Here is a 16,851-nt window from a genome sequence, read left to right on the forward strand (position 1 = left end):
CTTTTTTCTAAAGTGAATAACCCTAATTTTGATAATCTTTCAGGGTACTGTAGTCCACCCATTCCAGTTATTACTTTAGATGCCCTCCTCTGGACCTTCTCCAGCTCTGCTATGTCTGCCTTGTTTACAGGAGCCCAGAACTGTACACAGTACTCCATGTGCGGTCTGACTAGCGATTTGTAAAGTGGCAGGACTATGTTCTTATCACGGAAATCTATGCCCCTTCTGATGCAACCCATTTTCTTGTTGGCCTTGGCAGCAGCTGCCTGACACTGGTTTTTGCAGCTTAGTTTGCTGTTTATTAAAATTCCTAGATCCTTTTCCATGTCAGTGTACTCCTAGGGATTAATACTTATACACTTTGTTTTGCAGCAGAACTGTCAATGCAGTCGTTGGAAAGCCAAATCACACCATTGGCTCAGCTTTTGAAAAATCTTTTCCTATTAAAAATGCTGCCAGTTTATCTTCATGGAGTGGTGTTTGTCGTCGGAGCCCTAAGAAAATGCAGAGACGACAAATGAGTACAGTAGAAGAAGTAAGATTTCCTGCATCTCGGTTACTTATTTGTGTGGGTTTTTCTGTGCATCACCAGAGGAGAATTATTACACAGTATGCTGCTGATCTCCGCCACGGAGAGGTTAAAATCCACAGCCATTTCTGCAGCATAAACCACTTGTAATGCTTGCAGTTTCTGCTTTGGGTTTTATAAAATTTTTTTTTTTTTGCAGCAAAACCAGAGGAAAATTGATGGTTTGTTTGTGTAATACTCTGCTCATATCTGCTTCTGTTAGGAGCCTCTTCCATATTCTGTCTTTGACAGGAAAGTCAATTGGTTGGGTCAGTCATGTTTTGGTTCTAGAACTGTGTCATGGTTTCTGTTTTTATGATGTCAACCATGACTCGTATGTGAACAGAGCCAATTTTTTTTTATGTCCTGGGTCCCCCAGTGTGAGTAGTGAGCTGCTCAGCATAGAGTCCTGTGAATGGGAATTTCCTAGTAATAGATTTTGAAAATTGGGTTTCTGAACCAGGCTGCCATACTCTGCGCTCTAGCATTAGGATCCTGATGTGAATTATAGCTGGGCCACACTTGTACTTGCAATGCTGTTTGAAACAGTAGCAAGTACGGATGCAGACAGGCAGTTAGCCTTTCATCCTCAGGCTAGGGCTGTTAAAATGAATAACATTTCCCCCCCCCCCCCCCCCCCCCCGTCCCAAACTTAGACGATTGTCCAATTTTTTTATTTCTATTTTCTTTGTGTTTCTTTTCTGCTCTCTGGCAGTCCCATAGAGAATGAATAGAGCAGCAGTGCACATTTTTGACCCACCGCTACAGTAAGATGGCAGAACAGGACCCCAGTTCTCTAATATCAATTTCACGGTTGATATTCTCAAATTTAATTAATCGCCCCCAGCATGCTTTTCCTTCTTGTTGAGTTCATTGTGTATGTGCACCCTTAAATAGGTTTCAGTCTGAGTTCATGTTTTTCATGTGATTTTTTTTTTTTTTTTTTTTTTTTTTTTTTTTTTTTTTTTTTACAGACTGTACGTTCAGAAGAGAAGGAAATCTATAGACAATTGATTCAGGTTGTTACCAGAAAATCTTTTTTGTCCACAAATTCCACAACGTTTGTACCTCCAGACGTGTAAGTAATTATTTGTTTTTGTTTGTAACATACGCTGAAAGAGGGAAACTAAATTCCAATTTTCTATGCACTCATGTACAATTATTATATATATTTTTTTTTTTTCAGGTCGCGGAGGTTAAGTTCAAGTAGTGTATCTGGTCAACCTGGTGCTTCAAGTTTGAGTTCTTTAGAGCCTTGCACTTTGGATGTGGAACCTACATACCAGCCTCCATTTAGTTTGGTTTCAGAAAAGCGAACGACTGCACCACTTTCTGCTGATACCACTTTCAGAGTAACATTTGAGAGCAGAGACGTTAGCAAACACCATCTTCACAGAGAACAGCAGTCTACGACTCTAGAGCAACCTAAAGGTAAAAGGAATGGTTTTAACGTTCTGTTAAGCTGCTGTAATCCTTTTAAGTAGATAGAATAAAAATGTATAATACAAAAATAAATCCTAAGCAAACCTTTGGGTTTCTGCTGCAGACTTGCAGTTTGATAGGACTTGGATCTTCAAGCCGATTTAGCCCTGTTCAATGGGACAAATACACACATGGCCACTTGCCACGTTTTCTAGAGCAAGAATTGACTACATCAATTCTTTATTTTCCATTCTCATATTCGCCACAGATATAGATTTCTCGCTCATGTCAATAGAGGACACAGAAAATCGTGGGTATAGCTGATGCCTCTAGGTGACACTTAAGTGAAAGAGTTAGCTCCCCCCTCAGCTTTACCCTTCATGCAGACACTGAACTACTCTGTTTCAGCTCAGTGTCTGTAGGAGGCAAATATACCTGCCTGGGAAATCAGTGGCTGCCATATAGGTGCCCAACCCCAGCATACACTAGGGTAAAGTTTTTCATTTCTGATTCTAACTCGGGACACCAGCGCTAACCATTGAGTCACTGTGCTGCCCTAGTCAGTATCCCTCCCCTCTGTATCCCCTGTGACCAGAAGACTGACAAATTACCTGGAAAAGTTGGGTGACCACCAATATGGCCGTTCAAGCTGTCACCCAGTTTTCCTAGATTCTGAAAAGCAGCGTTGGCTAATTACACCGAAACACATGTCTAGGAACTTGAGAAAACTGGATGACACCTGTCAGTGTCCATATTGGTGGTCACCCAGCATTCCTGAGTAGAGATAGTCAGTCCTGCATTTACAGGGGATTTGTTCATAGAGGGAAGTAATACTGACTATCAGCAAATCCCCAGCAACTATAAGACCTGCTATTAGTGTGCAAAAGTTGTGAAAAAATAAGTAAATAAATAAAACCTATACATGTCGCTGTAATTGTACTGACCCATAGAATAAAAGTAACACGGTAGTTATGTCACATGGTGAACGTTGTAAATTTTTAAGTTCACAAAAACTGATGAAATAATTTTTTTCCCCCCTTCCCCTATGACTGCACCCCTGGAGAGACCGCCTCCTCCTCCGGACAAGGAAACAGGAACCAGAACCGCTTTAAAAGAGGGTCCACCCCTTCTACCCCCAGTCCTGTTTGCTGTCCTAAAGGACAGGTGGGATCAGAACCGCTAAAAGTTGAATAGGAGCTGTGGGAGCCCCGACTGGTTTTCAGTATTTGGAGGGTTATCCTGTGCGGCGTAAGCCTCCTCTAGGAGCCGCTGCAAGAGACTGGGCCTCCTTCTCTCTCCTAGTCCAAGTGGGGACTGGGTGGCTGCCAGGTACCTGAGTACACGCCCGCAGGGGGACAACTAAAGTAGAACACGATGGAGCCACCCCTGCAGCAGGCCGAAACCTGCAGAGAAAAAAGAGAAAAATAAAATATAAAATTTGCAGGATGACCTGCGAAAAAAGATAGCAGGTCATGTCTGCCTCCTACGGACACTAGAACAAGACTGATCTGTCTCGGCTCTGGCAGAGGGGTATAGCCCTTCTGGGTGGAGCCAACACTTGTTTTTGTTTCTAGTGTCAACCTCCTAGTGGCAGCTGGGCATATACCATGGTGCTGTGTCCCCCAATGCCATGCATGAGAAATATCCTTTTGATGAAGAAGTTTCTGCCTCTTGGGATAGGGCCCCAAAACTTGATGCCCTGGTAGCTAAAAGGTCTAAAAAAAAAAAGCTGTGCTTCCCTTTTGAAGATATGGGTTCTCTTAAAGACCCAATGGACAAAAAAGCTGAAATTTATTTAAAAAAGTTTTTTCCCTATTAGAGAAAAAGGTGTTGGTGGAAGTTCCAAGGCAGGAGGTGACAAAATGGTTTTTACTCGACTCTTTTTCTTGTCAAAAAACCGAATGGTTCATTTCGAACAATGTTCACATTTTAAATTTATTAATCTCATTCCAGACTGTTATATGGCCACGGTAGATGATGGCCCACGTGAAGGAGAAGGACATAGTTATCATCATACCCTATTTAGACAATTTTCTTTTTGTTTCCCGGTCAAGTCAGATTCTGAGGGAACATTTTGCCTGGTTAAGGGAAGTTCTGGACATACTAGGATGGGATATAAACCTGGAGAAGTCCAGTTTGTGTCAGAAGTGCAGCTTCTTGGGGATGATCCTAGATTCCAGATCTCAGAGGTGCCTGTTGCCCGTACAGAAGGCTCTTCTGAACGGGTCGAGGTTTCAGTCAATTTCTTTGAGGTAGGCCATGTCCGTGCTGGCTCTCATGACAGCCGCTATTCCAAGGGTGGAGTTGGCCCAGTATCATTCAAGGCCCCTCCAGCTTCAAATTCTGGACGTTTGGGACAGATGTGTCCTATCTCTGGATGCAGAGATCTCTCGATCACCCCAGACTCTTGAGTTCTTTGGGGTGGTGGATGGATCTGCAGAATCTACAGAGGGGGGTTCCGTGGCGCAGGGAAGCGGTCCTCCCCTTGACCACGGATGCTGAGCCCATGTGTGGTCTCTTCTGTTGCAGGGCAGCTGGGACGACAATTCCCTGTATCAGTCTCACAATTTCAAAGAACTGAATGCAATCCGGTTAGTCTTAACACAGAGTCTCCTGATCATCACAGGCAGAAATGTCAGGATCTATTCAGACAATATGGCAGTGGCCTATATCAACAGGCAGGGAGGTGCCAGGGCTCCGCGTCTGATGTCCCTCAGTCACCAAATTTTCAATCTGGCAGAAGCTTCTCTTATCTTTCTGCAGTACATTTAAGAAGAGCAGACAATGTAAAAGCAGATTTCCTCAGCCGTCATCATCTGTGCCAGGGAGAATGGTCTATAGACCAAGGGGTTATTCACTCAGATTTCAGCCTTATGGGGTGTCCCGGAGAGCGATATTTTTGCCAATAAGGTCGAACAGAAAGGTAAAGGGTTTCTTTTCCCTTTCCTCAAAAGAGCATCCAGAGGCAGTGGGCGCATTTGCTCAATCCTGGGAGCAGGTCCTTCTCTATGCCTTTCCCCCTCTAAAGCTGTTGCCAAGAGTCCTCAGAAAGATCAGAGAAGAAAGCACCATGGTCATAGTGATAGCTCTCTTTTGGCCAAGGAGGGTTTGGTTTTCTTGGCTCTGCAGAATGTCGATGGCCACCCCTTGGGTTCTTTCCGAATTCCAAGGACTTCTGACTTGGGGCCCAGCCTTTCACCCGGAAGTAAAAAAATCTTCACCTGACTGCCTGGATGTTGAAAGGGAAATTTTGACAAAAAGAGGGCTCTCTAAGGATGTTATCACCACTCTGTTGGCGAGTCGTAAGAAGGTAATTTCTAATCTATTTGAGAGTTTTTGGAAGGCTTTTTACAGATTTGCCAATAGACCAGTGGATCTGATAGATGTTGCAGACATTCCTCTTGTATTGGATTTTTTACAGGAGAGGTAAAGAAAAAGGCTTAGACCTAGCACTTTAAAAGTGCAGATTTCAGCATTAAGTTAGCCGATCATCCTTGGGTTAAGAGGTTTGTGACTGCAGTATTGAAGTTATCTTCAGTCTGTAAAAATAGGGTTCCTCCCTGGGATTTAAACTTAGTGCTTTCAGCTCTCACTTCAGATCCCTTTGAGCCTATTTCCCCAAAGATGCTCTCCCTTAAACTTGTTTTTCTCTTAGCTATAACCTCCGCTAGGAGAGTTAGTGAGATCGCTGCACTTTTTATTCCAGCCTTACTAAAGTGGGGAAAATTGGCTTCTACCTCAGTGTTTTTTGTTTTTGTTTTTTTTGTTTGCCTTCCTCTGGATCAACTTGCAGGATTACAGGCGGAACTGGATGGACAAATGTCTTTTTTCGGCCTTATGTACTATGTTATTATGTAGGATTGGGTGGTTTCACTGTTCTGAAGAGATAGTTTTACCCTCCTTCTGTGCTTCTCCAAAAAATGAGGGAATCAGAATGTCATTGTTTAGATGTTAGGAGGTGTATAATTCAATATCTACAGGTCACTCAGCCTTGGAGGTCCTCCTCCTGTCTGTTGCTTTTATTCCAAGGTGCGAAGAAGGGCTCTGCTGGTTCTTCCCAGACCATTGCTAGGTGAATTAGACAAGCTATTTACTTAGCGTACTCTTCCATGGGGTTTGTTCCACCCTTGTGGTTCGGAGCTTACTCTACTAGATCAGTCTCCACTTCATGGGCACAGAGGGACTCCGCTTCTATAGCGCAGATTTGTAGGTCTGCCATCTGGAGTTCTCCACATACATTTTTCAAACACTATAGACTTCAGCTGTGTTCTAATGTGGGCCTTGCTTTTGGCCGTAAGGTGCTCTCCAGGGGTGCTGTCATAGGCGAAGGGGAAAAATAAGATTACACTTGTAATCGGTTTGCTTTGAGCCTATGACAGCGCCCGGTTAATTCCCTTCCCCTAATGTTAATAATTATAAAAATAAAATAAATTAAAAAAGTTAAAATGATTAGATTTATTGAGATGTTATGTTCCTTAGTTCTTGAAAAAGGACTGGGGATAGAAGGGGGAGGACCCTCTTTTAAAGCAGTTCTGGTTCCTGTTTCCTGTCCTGAGGAGGAGGAGGAGGCGGCGGTCTCTCCATGGGTGCTGTCATAGCCTCAAAGAAAACCGATTACCAGTAAGTATACAACTCAAAGAAATATAATACGTTAAACAGTGAGTTATGGGTAGTTTAAATTATGTCTCTGAAAATGCAATGCATCCCTAAAAAAATGCTTTGGCGATGCCCAGCCATCCTAATTTTTTTTTAATTTATTTCAGATTTTTGACAACCCCTTTTAATTTATGGTCTAATTTTAAAATGCCTACACAGTGAAAACCCTTTTAAAATGGAAATGATCAGCTACAAGCCCCAGGTCCTACGTTCTGCACCCATGCTATACAGGGAGTGCAGAATTATTAGGCAAATGAGTATTTTGACCACATCATCCTCTTTATGCATGTTGTCTTACTCCAAGCTGTATACGCTCGAAAGCCTACTACCAATTAAGCATATTAGGTGATGTGCATCTCTGTAATGAGAAGGGGTGTGGTCTAATGACATCAACACCCTATATCAGGTGTGCATAATTATTAGGCAACTTCCTTTCCTTTGGCAAAATGGGTCAAAAGAAGGACTTGACAGGCTCAGAAAAGTCAAAAATAGTGAGATATCTTGCAGAGGGATGCAGCACTCTTAAAATTGCAAAGCTTCTGAAGCGTGATCATCGAACAATCAAGCGTTTCATTCAAAATAGTCAACAGGGTCGCAAGAAGCGTGTGGAAAAACCAAGGCGCAAAATAACTGCCCATGAACTGAGAAAAGTCAAGCGTGCAGCTGCCAAGATGCCACTTGCCACCAGTTTGGCCATATTTCAGAGCTGCAACATCACTGGAGTGCCCAAAAGCACAAGGTGTGCAATACTCAGAGACATGGCCAAGGTAAGAAAGGCTGAAAGACGACCACCACTGAACAAGACACACAAGCTGAAACGTCAAGACTGGGCCAAGAAATATCTCAAGACTGATTTTTCTAAGGTTTTATGGACTGATGAAATGAGAGTGAGTCTTGATGGGCCAGATGGCTGGATTGGTAAAGGGCAGAGAGCTCCAGTCCGACTCAGACGCCAGCAAGGTGGAGGTGGAGTACTGGTTTGGGCTGGTATCATCAAAGATGAGCTTGTGGGGCCTTTTCGGGTTGAGGATGGAGTCAAGCTCAACTCCCAGTCCTACTGCCAGTTTCTGGAAGACACCTTCTTCAAGCAGTGGTACAGGAAGAAGTCTGCATCCTTCAAGAAAAACATGATTTTCATGCAGGACAATGCTCCATCACACGCGTCCAAGTACTCCACAGCGTGGCTGGCAAGAAAGGGTATAAAAGAAGAAAATCTAATGACATGGCCTCCTAGTTCACCTGATCTGAACCCCATTGAGAACCTGTGGTCCATCATCAAATGTGAGATTTACAAGGAGGGAAAACAGTACACCTCTCTGAACAGTGTCTGGGAGGCTGTGGTTGCTGCTGCACGCAATGTTGATGGTGAACAGATCAAAACACTGACAGAATCCATGGATGGCAGGCTTTTGAGTGTCCTTGCAAAGAAAGGTGGCTATATTGGTCACTGATTTGTTTTTGTTTTGTTTTTGAATGTCAGAAATGTATATTTGTGAATGTTGAGATGTTATATTGGTTTCACTGGTAAAAGTAAATAATTGAAATGGGTATATATTTGTTTTTTGTTAAGTTGCCTAATAATTATGCACAGTAATAGTCACCTGCACACACAGATATCCCCCTAAAATGGCTAAAACTAAAAACTACTTCCAAAAATATTCAGCTTTGATATTAATGAGTTTTTTGGGTTCATTGAGAACATGGTTGTTGTTCAATAATAAAATTAATCCTCAAAAATACAACTTGCCTAATAATTCTGCACTCCCTGTATAGCTGAGGAAAGCCATTGATTCTGTTGGGGGAAATATAGTATTACATGGTGGCGATTCAAAATAGCTGTTCATGTGATAAAAAAAGCAACTCAAGTCCACCAGAACAGAAGCCACTCATGCAGAGGAAGTCTCCATTCTGACTCCTAGAAGTGGGTCCTGAGCAGGGGACTATGATGCCTATACTTCTTTAAAATGTTACTGTTGGATAGCTGGGCAGTATATCCAGAGCAGAGACAACAAAACCAAACCTCTGGCAAAAATTACTGTGGTTAGAATTTTGTCCTTGATTATTTCTGACCGGCATAAACTAACCTTTATGGGTTTTATTTTTCAGATTCAGACTCTGTTATTGTACTTGATTCTATTTCCAAAGAAGATGTTCATCCAAGGTAATTCAATTTTCTTTCCTACATAACTGTGTCAAACATCTTGGTATTTCTGGTGTGCAGAAATGGTAATAATTAAGAAAAAGTTAAGCAGTTAAAGTATGTTCAAATGATATGTTTTATGCAGAAATTTCTAAAAAATAAAAATATAATTTTTGAAAAAGTTATCACCTCATAAAATATTTCATTTCTCTTTTAGATCATGCTGAACATTATTTTTCAATTTGAGTCTTTATTTTTCTTTTAATACATTGGCATTGTTTTTACATTTTATTTTATTTATTTATTTTATAACTATTATTTGATCCCCTCTCCTATTTACCCTAATAGGGATCTATTAGGGTGAATAGGATTTTTACTCCCTCCATCTTGATATAAGACTCGTTCATAGCTCAGCATGCAATTGCAGGCCTTAATTGCTTCAGAAGCGTTTATTTCATTGCGGGGGCTCCGATTGGAAGGCAGAGGGAACCGTATCCTTCACTCACAGGTGCCACGATCAGTGTTGATCTCGGCACCTGAGTGGTTAAATTACATTGGCGGCTGGGTCCCGGCTGTATGATGCAGCTGGCACACAGTGCGTATGGAGCAGGGTCACTGCAGAGGCCTGCTCCATACATCCGCGGGCCCATAACGCCGTGTATATATACAGCGTTATGGGTTAAGGGGTTAAAACCCATTTTAAGTCTTTGCTTAGGTCACGAATTTAACATTTAGATTGAAGATGACTGTTCTGAGATTGCTTTGAATTATAATTTTTAATTTTTTTTTCCTGTGGAATGCTGTGTAAATGCTAAACTATCTTGTTTTCTCACTTTTTAGCCATCCAATCTTTGAGGCAGAACTATGGATTAAAGAACTGTAAGTATATTGCATCAGGCAGTGAAAATGTGAAAAATATATATATTTTTTTTTTTACATTCTAATTTAGATTTTATTTATTTTTGTTAGCACCAACCTCTATGATTCAAGAGCAAGGGAAAGGAGGAGGTTGATCGAAGAGCAGAAAGCACTTGCCCTAAAGCTTCAAAAGCAGGTATTTCTATATAAAAAAAAAATATATATATATATATATATATATATATATATATATATATATATATATAATTATGGAGTGGTACATGCAAGCACATCCATTCATTGCCAATGGGACTGCTAGAAATAGTAGAGTACAGAATCTTTATCGTTAAGGCCTAGTTTCATTGGTGTATAGGGGACTGCTCATACAATATAATGTAGGGATCGACCGATATTGATTTATTTTTATTTTTTGGGGCAGATACCGATCATTTGTGAACTTTCAGGCCGATAGCCGATAATTTATACATATTATATTCTGTGAATTTTCCTTTTTGGAAAAAAAAATCCTACACATCTGCTGAAAATGAATGTTTGTTTATTGTTAATGTGTAGGTTGTTTTTTAAATCTTTCTTTTTTATTTATACTTAATATTTTTATTAATTTTTTTACTAACTTTTAGCCTCCTTAGGGACTAGAACCCTTGTCCTATTCAACCTGATAGAGCTCTCAGGGTGAATAGGATCTCACACTGTCCCTGCTGCTCTGTGGACACAGCAGCATGGAGCTTACCATGGCAGCCAGGGCTTCAATTGCGTCCTGGCTGCCATGGTAACCGATCGGAGCCCCAGGCTTACACTGCTGGGGCTCCAATCGGAGGAGGAGGGGAGAGGGGACCCTGTGGCCACCGCCACCAATGATTAATACTGGAGGGGCTTGGGTGGGGGGGGGGGGGCGCACTGCGCCACCAATGAAGGTAAATCTCTCATTTATTCATATACAGGAGGCGGGGTCTGGCTGCAGAATCACATAGGCGGCTCCCGACCTCTATGAGCGGTAGCTGCGATCCGTGGCACCTGAGGGGTTAACTACCGCGGATCGCAGCTACCGCTCATAGAGGTCTGGAGCCGGCTATGTGATTCTGCAGCCAGCTCCCGCCTCCTGTTCAATTTGAATGAATGAGTTAACATCATTAGTGGCGCAGTGGCCACAGCCCCTCCCTTCCTCTTGTCTTCTCTCCTCTCATTGTCGGAAGCAGCAGCACAGGCGGGAGGGAGACACTGCTTCCTTCTCCCCTGTGCTACTGAGGGAACACTGAGAGCAGCGCAATCTATGTTCCCCAAACGTTATAGGAATATCGGCAAAATAGATACAGATACCGGTCAAAATCCTGAATATTGGTCGATCCCTCATATAATGTTCTGAAAATACTCATGCAGGAAAACCAGTTTTAACTATGTTATGCCTGCTGCAGGGCCAACAGAGGTTTTTGACCAATTAAAAGAACACCAGAATTAATGTACTGCCCTTTCATGCCAACATTAAGTATTGCCCACTGTATCTGTTTTTTCTGGAGTTTATTTAAGAGTTGTCCTGGGCTGTTTTCACAGATCTTCCGGTCCCTGTCTGTCAAATTCTGCACATACTGGATCACATGTGCTACTGCAGTCATTGACTTGCCTCATCGGTCATGTGTCCCAAATCAGCACATCACTGCTGGGTCATGTGCTGCTTGGAGACCTGTCACAGCTGAGACCAGCCATTGGCTGTAATGGTGCACGTGACCCCGTCCATGTGTAAGATAAGAGACTGGGACCTGAAGTCCAGTGTAGACCATTCGGGAGCTGCAGCAGATCAGTCGGGAGCAAGTGCATATGGGTTTCTACTCGGGTACCAGTGGCTGGGAGGAAGCTTTAAAAAAATATATATTTAAAGGGGTTGTCCAGGTTCAGAGCTGAACCTGGACAGCCCTCCATTTTCACCCCGGCAGCCCCCCTGACATGAGCATCGGAGCAGTTCATGCTCCGATGCTCTCCTTTGCCCTGCGCTAAATCGCGCAGGGCAAAGGCATTTTTCAGAGTTCCGGTGACGTACCGGGCTCTCCATGGGGCTCACAGGAACCCCGGTGACGTCACCGGCACTGATGGGCGGGATTTGGCTCTGCCCTAGCCAGTAAAACGGCTAGGGCAGAGCTAAAGCCCGCCCCTCAGAGCCGGTGACATCACCGAACACACCGCTGGGCGGAAGTTACCGCCCGGCAGTGTGTTATTAGAGCCTATGCCCTGCGCGATCTAGCGCAGGGCACTGGAGCGCATCGGAGCATGAGATGCTCCAATGCTAGGCTCAGGGGGGCTGCCTGGGTGAAAATAAGGGTAAGTCCGGGTTCAGCTCTGAACCCGGACAACCCCTTTAAGGCTCAAAATTCTTGCAGTGTTAAAGGCTTAAATTTTGTAGATTGTGAAATGGCAGCTGGGATACAGTAAAATGTGGGTATTAACGTCTGGGTTACCCTTTGGGTGTCTGTTTTATAACTGGTAAGTCATATACACCAATAATAGAGCAGGGGTGCTATATATACACCTGACTATTGCCAAGTAAAGTGGTAGTGAAAATTTATTTTCCACCGACAGACCTTTCCTGAAACAGCCTTTGTAATTTCATGGCCTCTAAACCTATACTGTAAATATGCATTTTTATCTCTCTTATAGAGGCTGCAGGAACACTCTGTACATGATGCCGTAGACTTAAATCTTCGTGTACCTCTGGAAAAGGAAATTCCCGTTACCTTACTTCCAAAACCAGTGGAATCTGTCCAGGAAGAGCAGGAATTCCCAGAGCTTACACTGGTATTTTCTTTGCTTGTATACACTTACATGTTCGGACAACAGCTTTCTATGTTTGTGACTGTTTCATTTTTTATGTCTTAAATAAAGGAAATGGAAAAGGAAATAAAGCATGCGCTTTATGGTGGCAGTCAGGATCAAGTTTTAAGTGAAGCGTTCAGGTTGACAATTACTCGCAAAGATATTATGACCCTTAATAGTCTAAACTGGCTCAATGATGAGGTGAGCTTATTAATGCCTTACTGAAATTTTTATTTTTTTATGGTCTTGGTGTACCCCCTTTGAAGTCTCCCTGCACTCCAGCAGTGTTGCTACATTAGATATGAAGCATTACATGATACCTATTGAAATGAATGTGTTGACTATGTAATGTACATTCATAGGGGATCCTCTAGTTTAAGAGACCCCCAGTGCTTTGAGTAATACCGGAAGGCACCTCACTATTAAAGGGGTTCAGCTCTGAACCCGGACATAGCCATAATTTCCCCCAGGCAGCCCCCCCTGACATGAGCATCAGAGCCGTTCATGCTCCGATGCTCTCCCTTGCCCTGCTCAGGATAGCGCAAGGCAAGGGCTCTTTTAGTTAATATAACAAACTCCCGGGCAGAGGCTTCCGTCCAGCATTGTGTTCTGTGATGTCACCGGCTCTGATGGGCAGGCTTTAGCGCTACCCTTTTAGAGGCTAGGGCAGCGCTGAAGCCTGCCCATCAGTGTCGGTGACGTCACCGGGCTCAATGTTGGGTGGAAGCCTCCGCCTGGCAGCCCAAACTCCACAAAATGCCTTTGCCCTGCTCGATTCAGCGTAGGGCAAAAGAGAGCATCAGAGCATGAACTGCTCCGATGCTCTTGTCAGGGGGGCTGCCTGGGTGAAATTCTGGGTATGTCCGGGTTCAGCTCTGAACCCAGACAACCCCTTTAACTTACTACTAGGGCACTGGATTGTCTGATTCTAAGCCAAACCTTTTAATAATAACAAAACGGGAATCTGGAAGAATAATACTGTTTTTAATACTCTGTGATTCCCCCATTCCATGTGGTAATGCAGAAACGCTGGTTAAAGAGTAGTCACTTTTGTAGTCATAGTTTCCTGGGCAGGAAATCCAAAATAAAATGTGCCCATACATGGATCCTTTGTTGCCCTATGTGAGCTGAACAGCCTGTTCAGAAAAGTAGCTTGTGGATGTTTTGATGTCATTATTGGCACATCCTTTGCTCATTCCTACCTCTGGAAAGCCAATTTATTGAAGTTTGAACTCCCTTTAGGATGTTCATGAATACTATATTGCAACACAACATATAAATAATTTTACTTTTATAGTGTGATTTGACATTGTGATAACAATGTTTCATCTTAAATGGGATCGCTGTCTATTTTTAGTAAATCTGCCCCCAGCTTATGGAACCTGTGACGAAATCCATATTCACCTGGCCCTAGCCACTCTGTTCTGGCTCCCAGGCTGTCTGTCAGACAGAGTCACATGTGCTGCTACCCAAGCGACGCACTACTTGTGGGTCATGTGCTGCTTGGGGACATGTCACCACTGAGGCCAGTCATTGGCTGCAGCAGGGCACGTGATCCCATGCAGCAGAAAATTGACAGTTGGGAACCAGAAGCCTAGTGAAGACTGCTGGGACCAGGTGAGTATGGATTTCTTCGTAGGTCCTGCTAAGGGCAGAGTAAAAAACAAAACAAAAAAAATCCTTGACAACGCCTTTAGGTGTAGAGCCACGTATTGCGTAAAAATCCACTGCGTATTTATGGATTTGGTGCATATTTAATCCTCTACAAATCCACAGTTGTGAACTTGCTCAAACCAAAAATTTTTGATGTGTTACACTGTATGTTCTTTGTCTTTTTATCTAGATAATAAACTTCTATATGAATCTTCTGATGGAAAGAAGTCAACGGAAAGGCTTGCCAAAAGTTCATGCGTTTAATACATTTTTTTTCCCGAAGTTAAAATCTGCTGGATTTCAGGCAGTGAAACGATGGACAAAGAAAGTGGATGTTTTTGATGTGGCTATTTTGTTAGTGCCAGTTCACCTTGGAGTACATTGGTGCTTGGCTGTAAGACATAAATTATTCTTTATAATCGTCCTTCTCTTATTAACCCCTTTCTTTGATCCCAACATTTTTCTTTCTCAGATGCTGTGGTCTATAGCGACTGTGGAATCTAAGCAGGTTACAGTGCATTTATTATACCAGCAATGGCATGCTAAAGTCCCTTAGTGGGACTGGAAAAAATGTTTAGGTTAATTTTTTTTTTATAAAACTTAGAAGTTTTCCATTTATCATGTAAAAGAAATAAACGGTGTGTGTGTGTGTATGTATGTGTATATACATTACCTGTCCAAAAAAAAAAAAAGTTGTCACCTGGATTTAACTAAGCAAACAGTTATGAGCCTCCTATTGGATAATTTACTGCATGGGCGATTATCTTTCAGCTGGCCACAAGTTATTTAACCCCAACTAGTGCAATGAGTTGCTTCTCATTTCTTAAACAACCATGTCGAAAGACACATCTCGTGGTCGTGGAAAAATGTTAGTCTGTTTGAGAAGGGTCAAATCATTGGCATCAAGCAGGGAATACATCTAAGGAGATTGCAGAAACTACTAAAATTGGGTTAAGAACTGTCCATTATTAAAAACTGGAAGGATTGTGGGGACCCATTGTATTCGAGGAAGAATGTGGTAGAAAAAAGATCCTGAATGATTGTGATCGGCGATCACGTAAACGTTTGAAATCAAATCGACGAAAAAGAAATCACAGAAAAAACTAAGATAAAAACATCCTGCACGATATGATATACAAATGTGCGGATGTCCCTGGCCATATTATTGAACAAAATCACAGAAATAAGATAATAATGCACTTGGTAAAGTAGATGCAAGCATTATACAGACGTGGACAAAATTGTTGGTACCCTTTGGTCAATGAAAGAAAAAGTCACAATGGTCACAGAAATAACTTTAATCTGACAAAAGTAATAATAAATTAAAATTCTATAAATGTTAACCAATGAAAGTCAGACATTGTTTTTCAACCATGCTTCAACAGAATTATGTAAAAAAATAAACTCATGAAACAGGCATGGACAAAAATGATGGTACCCCTAACTTAATATTTTGTTGCGCAACCTTTTGAGGCAATCACTGCAATCAAACGCTTCCTGTAACTGTCAATGAGACATCTGCACCTCTCAGCAGGTATTTTGGCCCACTCCTCATGAGCAAACTGCTCCAGTTGTGTCCGGTTTGAAGGGTGCCTTTTCCAGACTGCATGTTTCAGCTCCTTCCAAAGATGCTCAATAGGATTGAGGTCAGGGCTCATAGAAGGCCACTTTAGAATAGTCCAATTTTTTCCTCTTAGCCATTCTTGGGTGTTTTTAGCGGTGTGTTTTGGGTCATTGTCCTGTTGCAAGACCCATGACCTGCGACTGAGACCAAGCTTTCTGACACTGGCTAGTACATTTCTCTCTAGAATTCCTTGATAGTCTTGAGATTTCATTGTACCCTGCACAGATTCAAGACACCCTGTGCCAGACGCAGCAAAGCAGCCCCAGAACATAACAGAGCCTCCTCCATGTTTCACAGTAGGGACAGTGTTCTTTTCTTGATATGCTTCATTTTTTCGTCTGTGAACATACAGCTGATGTGCCTTGGCAAAAACTTCGATTTTTGTCTCATCTGTCCACAGGACATTCTCCCAGAAGCTTTGTGGCTTGTCAACATGTAGTTTGGCATATTCCAGTCTTGCTTTTTTATGATTCGTTTTCAACAATGGTGTCCTCCTTGGTCGTCTCCCATGTAGTCCACTTTGGCTCAAACAACGACGGATGGTGCGATCTGACACTGATGTTCCTTGAGCATGAAGTTCACCTTGAATCTCTTTAGAAGTCTTTCTAGGCTCTTTTGTTACCATTCGGATTATCCGTCTCTTAGATTTGTCATCAATTTTCCTCCTGCGGCCACGTCCAGGGAGGTTGGCTACAGTCCCATGGATCTTAAACTTATGAATAATATGTGCAACTGTACTCACAGGAACATCTAGTTGCTTGGAGATGGTCTTATAGCCTTTACCTTTAACATGCTTGTCTATAATTTTCTTTCTGATCTCTTGAGACAGCTCTTTCCTTTGCTTCCTCTGGTCCATGTCGAGTGTGGTACACACCATATCACCAAACAACACAGTGATTACCTGGAGCCATATATATAGGCCCAATGGCTGATTACAAGGTTGTAGACACCTGTGATGCTAATTAGTGGACACACCTTGAATTAACATGTCCCTTTGGTCACATTATGTTCTGTGTTTTCTAGGGGTACCATCATTTTTGTCCATGCCTGTTTCATGAGTTTATTTTTTTACATAATTCTGTTGAAGCATGGTTGAAAAACAATGTC

At 42.5% G+C, this 16,851-nt stretch overlaps 1 protein-coding gene across 2 annotated transcripts in view; it reads left to right on the forward strand.

The window, feature by feature from the left end:
• Positions 1-16,851, forward strand: part of LOC122938405 (sentrin-specific protease 1-like) — a 52,078-nt gene that overhangs the window by 22,925 nt on the left and 12,302 nt on the right. For both annotated transcript variants that reach the window (XM_044293887.1, XM_044293886.1), the window contains exons 6-14: positions 373-535; positions 1,543-1,646; positions 1,755-1,999; positions 8,753-8,807; positions 9,627-9,665; positions 9,756-9,840; positions 12,312-12,449; positions 12,537-12,668; positions 14,311-14,514. In XM_044293887.1, coding sequence (XP_044149822.1) covers positions 373-535; positions 1,543-1,646; positions 1,755-1,999; positions 8,753-8,807; positions 9,627-9,665; positions 9,756-9,840; positions 12,312-12,449; positions 12,537-12,668; positions 14,311-14,514 — 1,165 coding nt within the window. The remainder of the gene's footprint in view (positions 1-372; positions 536-1,542; positions 1,647-1,754; positions 2,000-8,752; positions 8,808-9,626; positions 9,666-9,755; positions 9,841-12,311; positions 12,450-12,536; positions 12,669-14,310; positions 14,515-16,851) is intronic.

The sequence above is a fragment of the Bufo gargarizans genome, chromosome 5 (genome assembly GCF_014858855.1).
Source record: "Bufo gargarizans isolate SCDJY-AF-19 chromosome 5, ASM1485885v1, whole genome shotgun sequence".
Classification (NCBI taxonomy): Eukaryota; Metazoa; Chordata; class Amphibia; order Anura; family Bufonidae; genus Bufo; species Bufo gargarizans.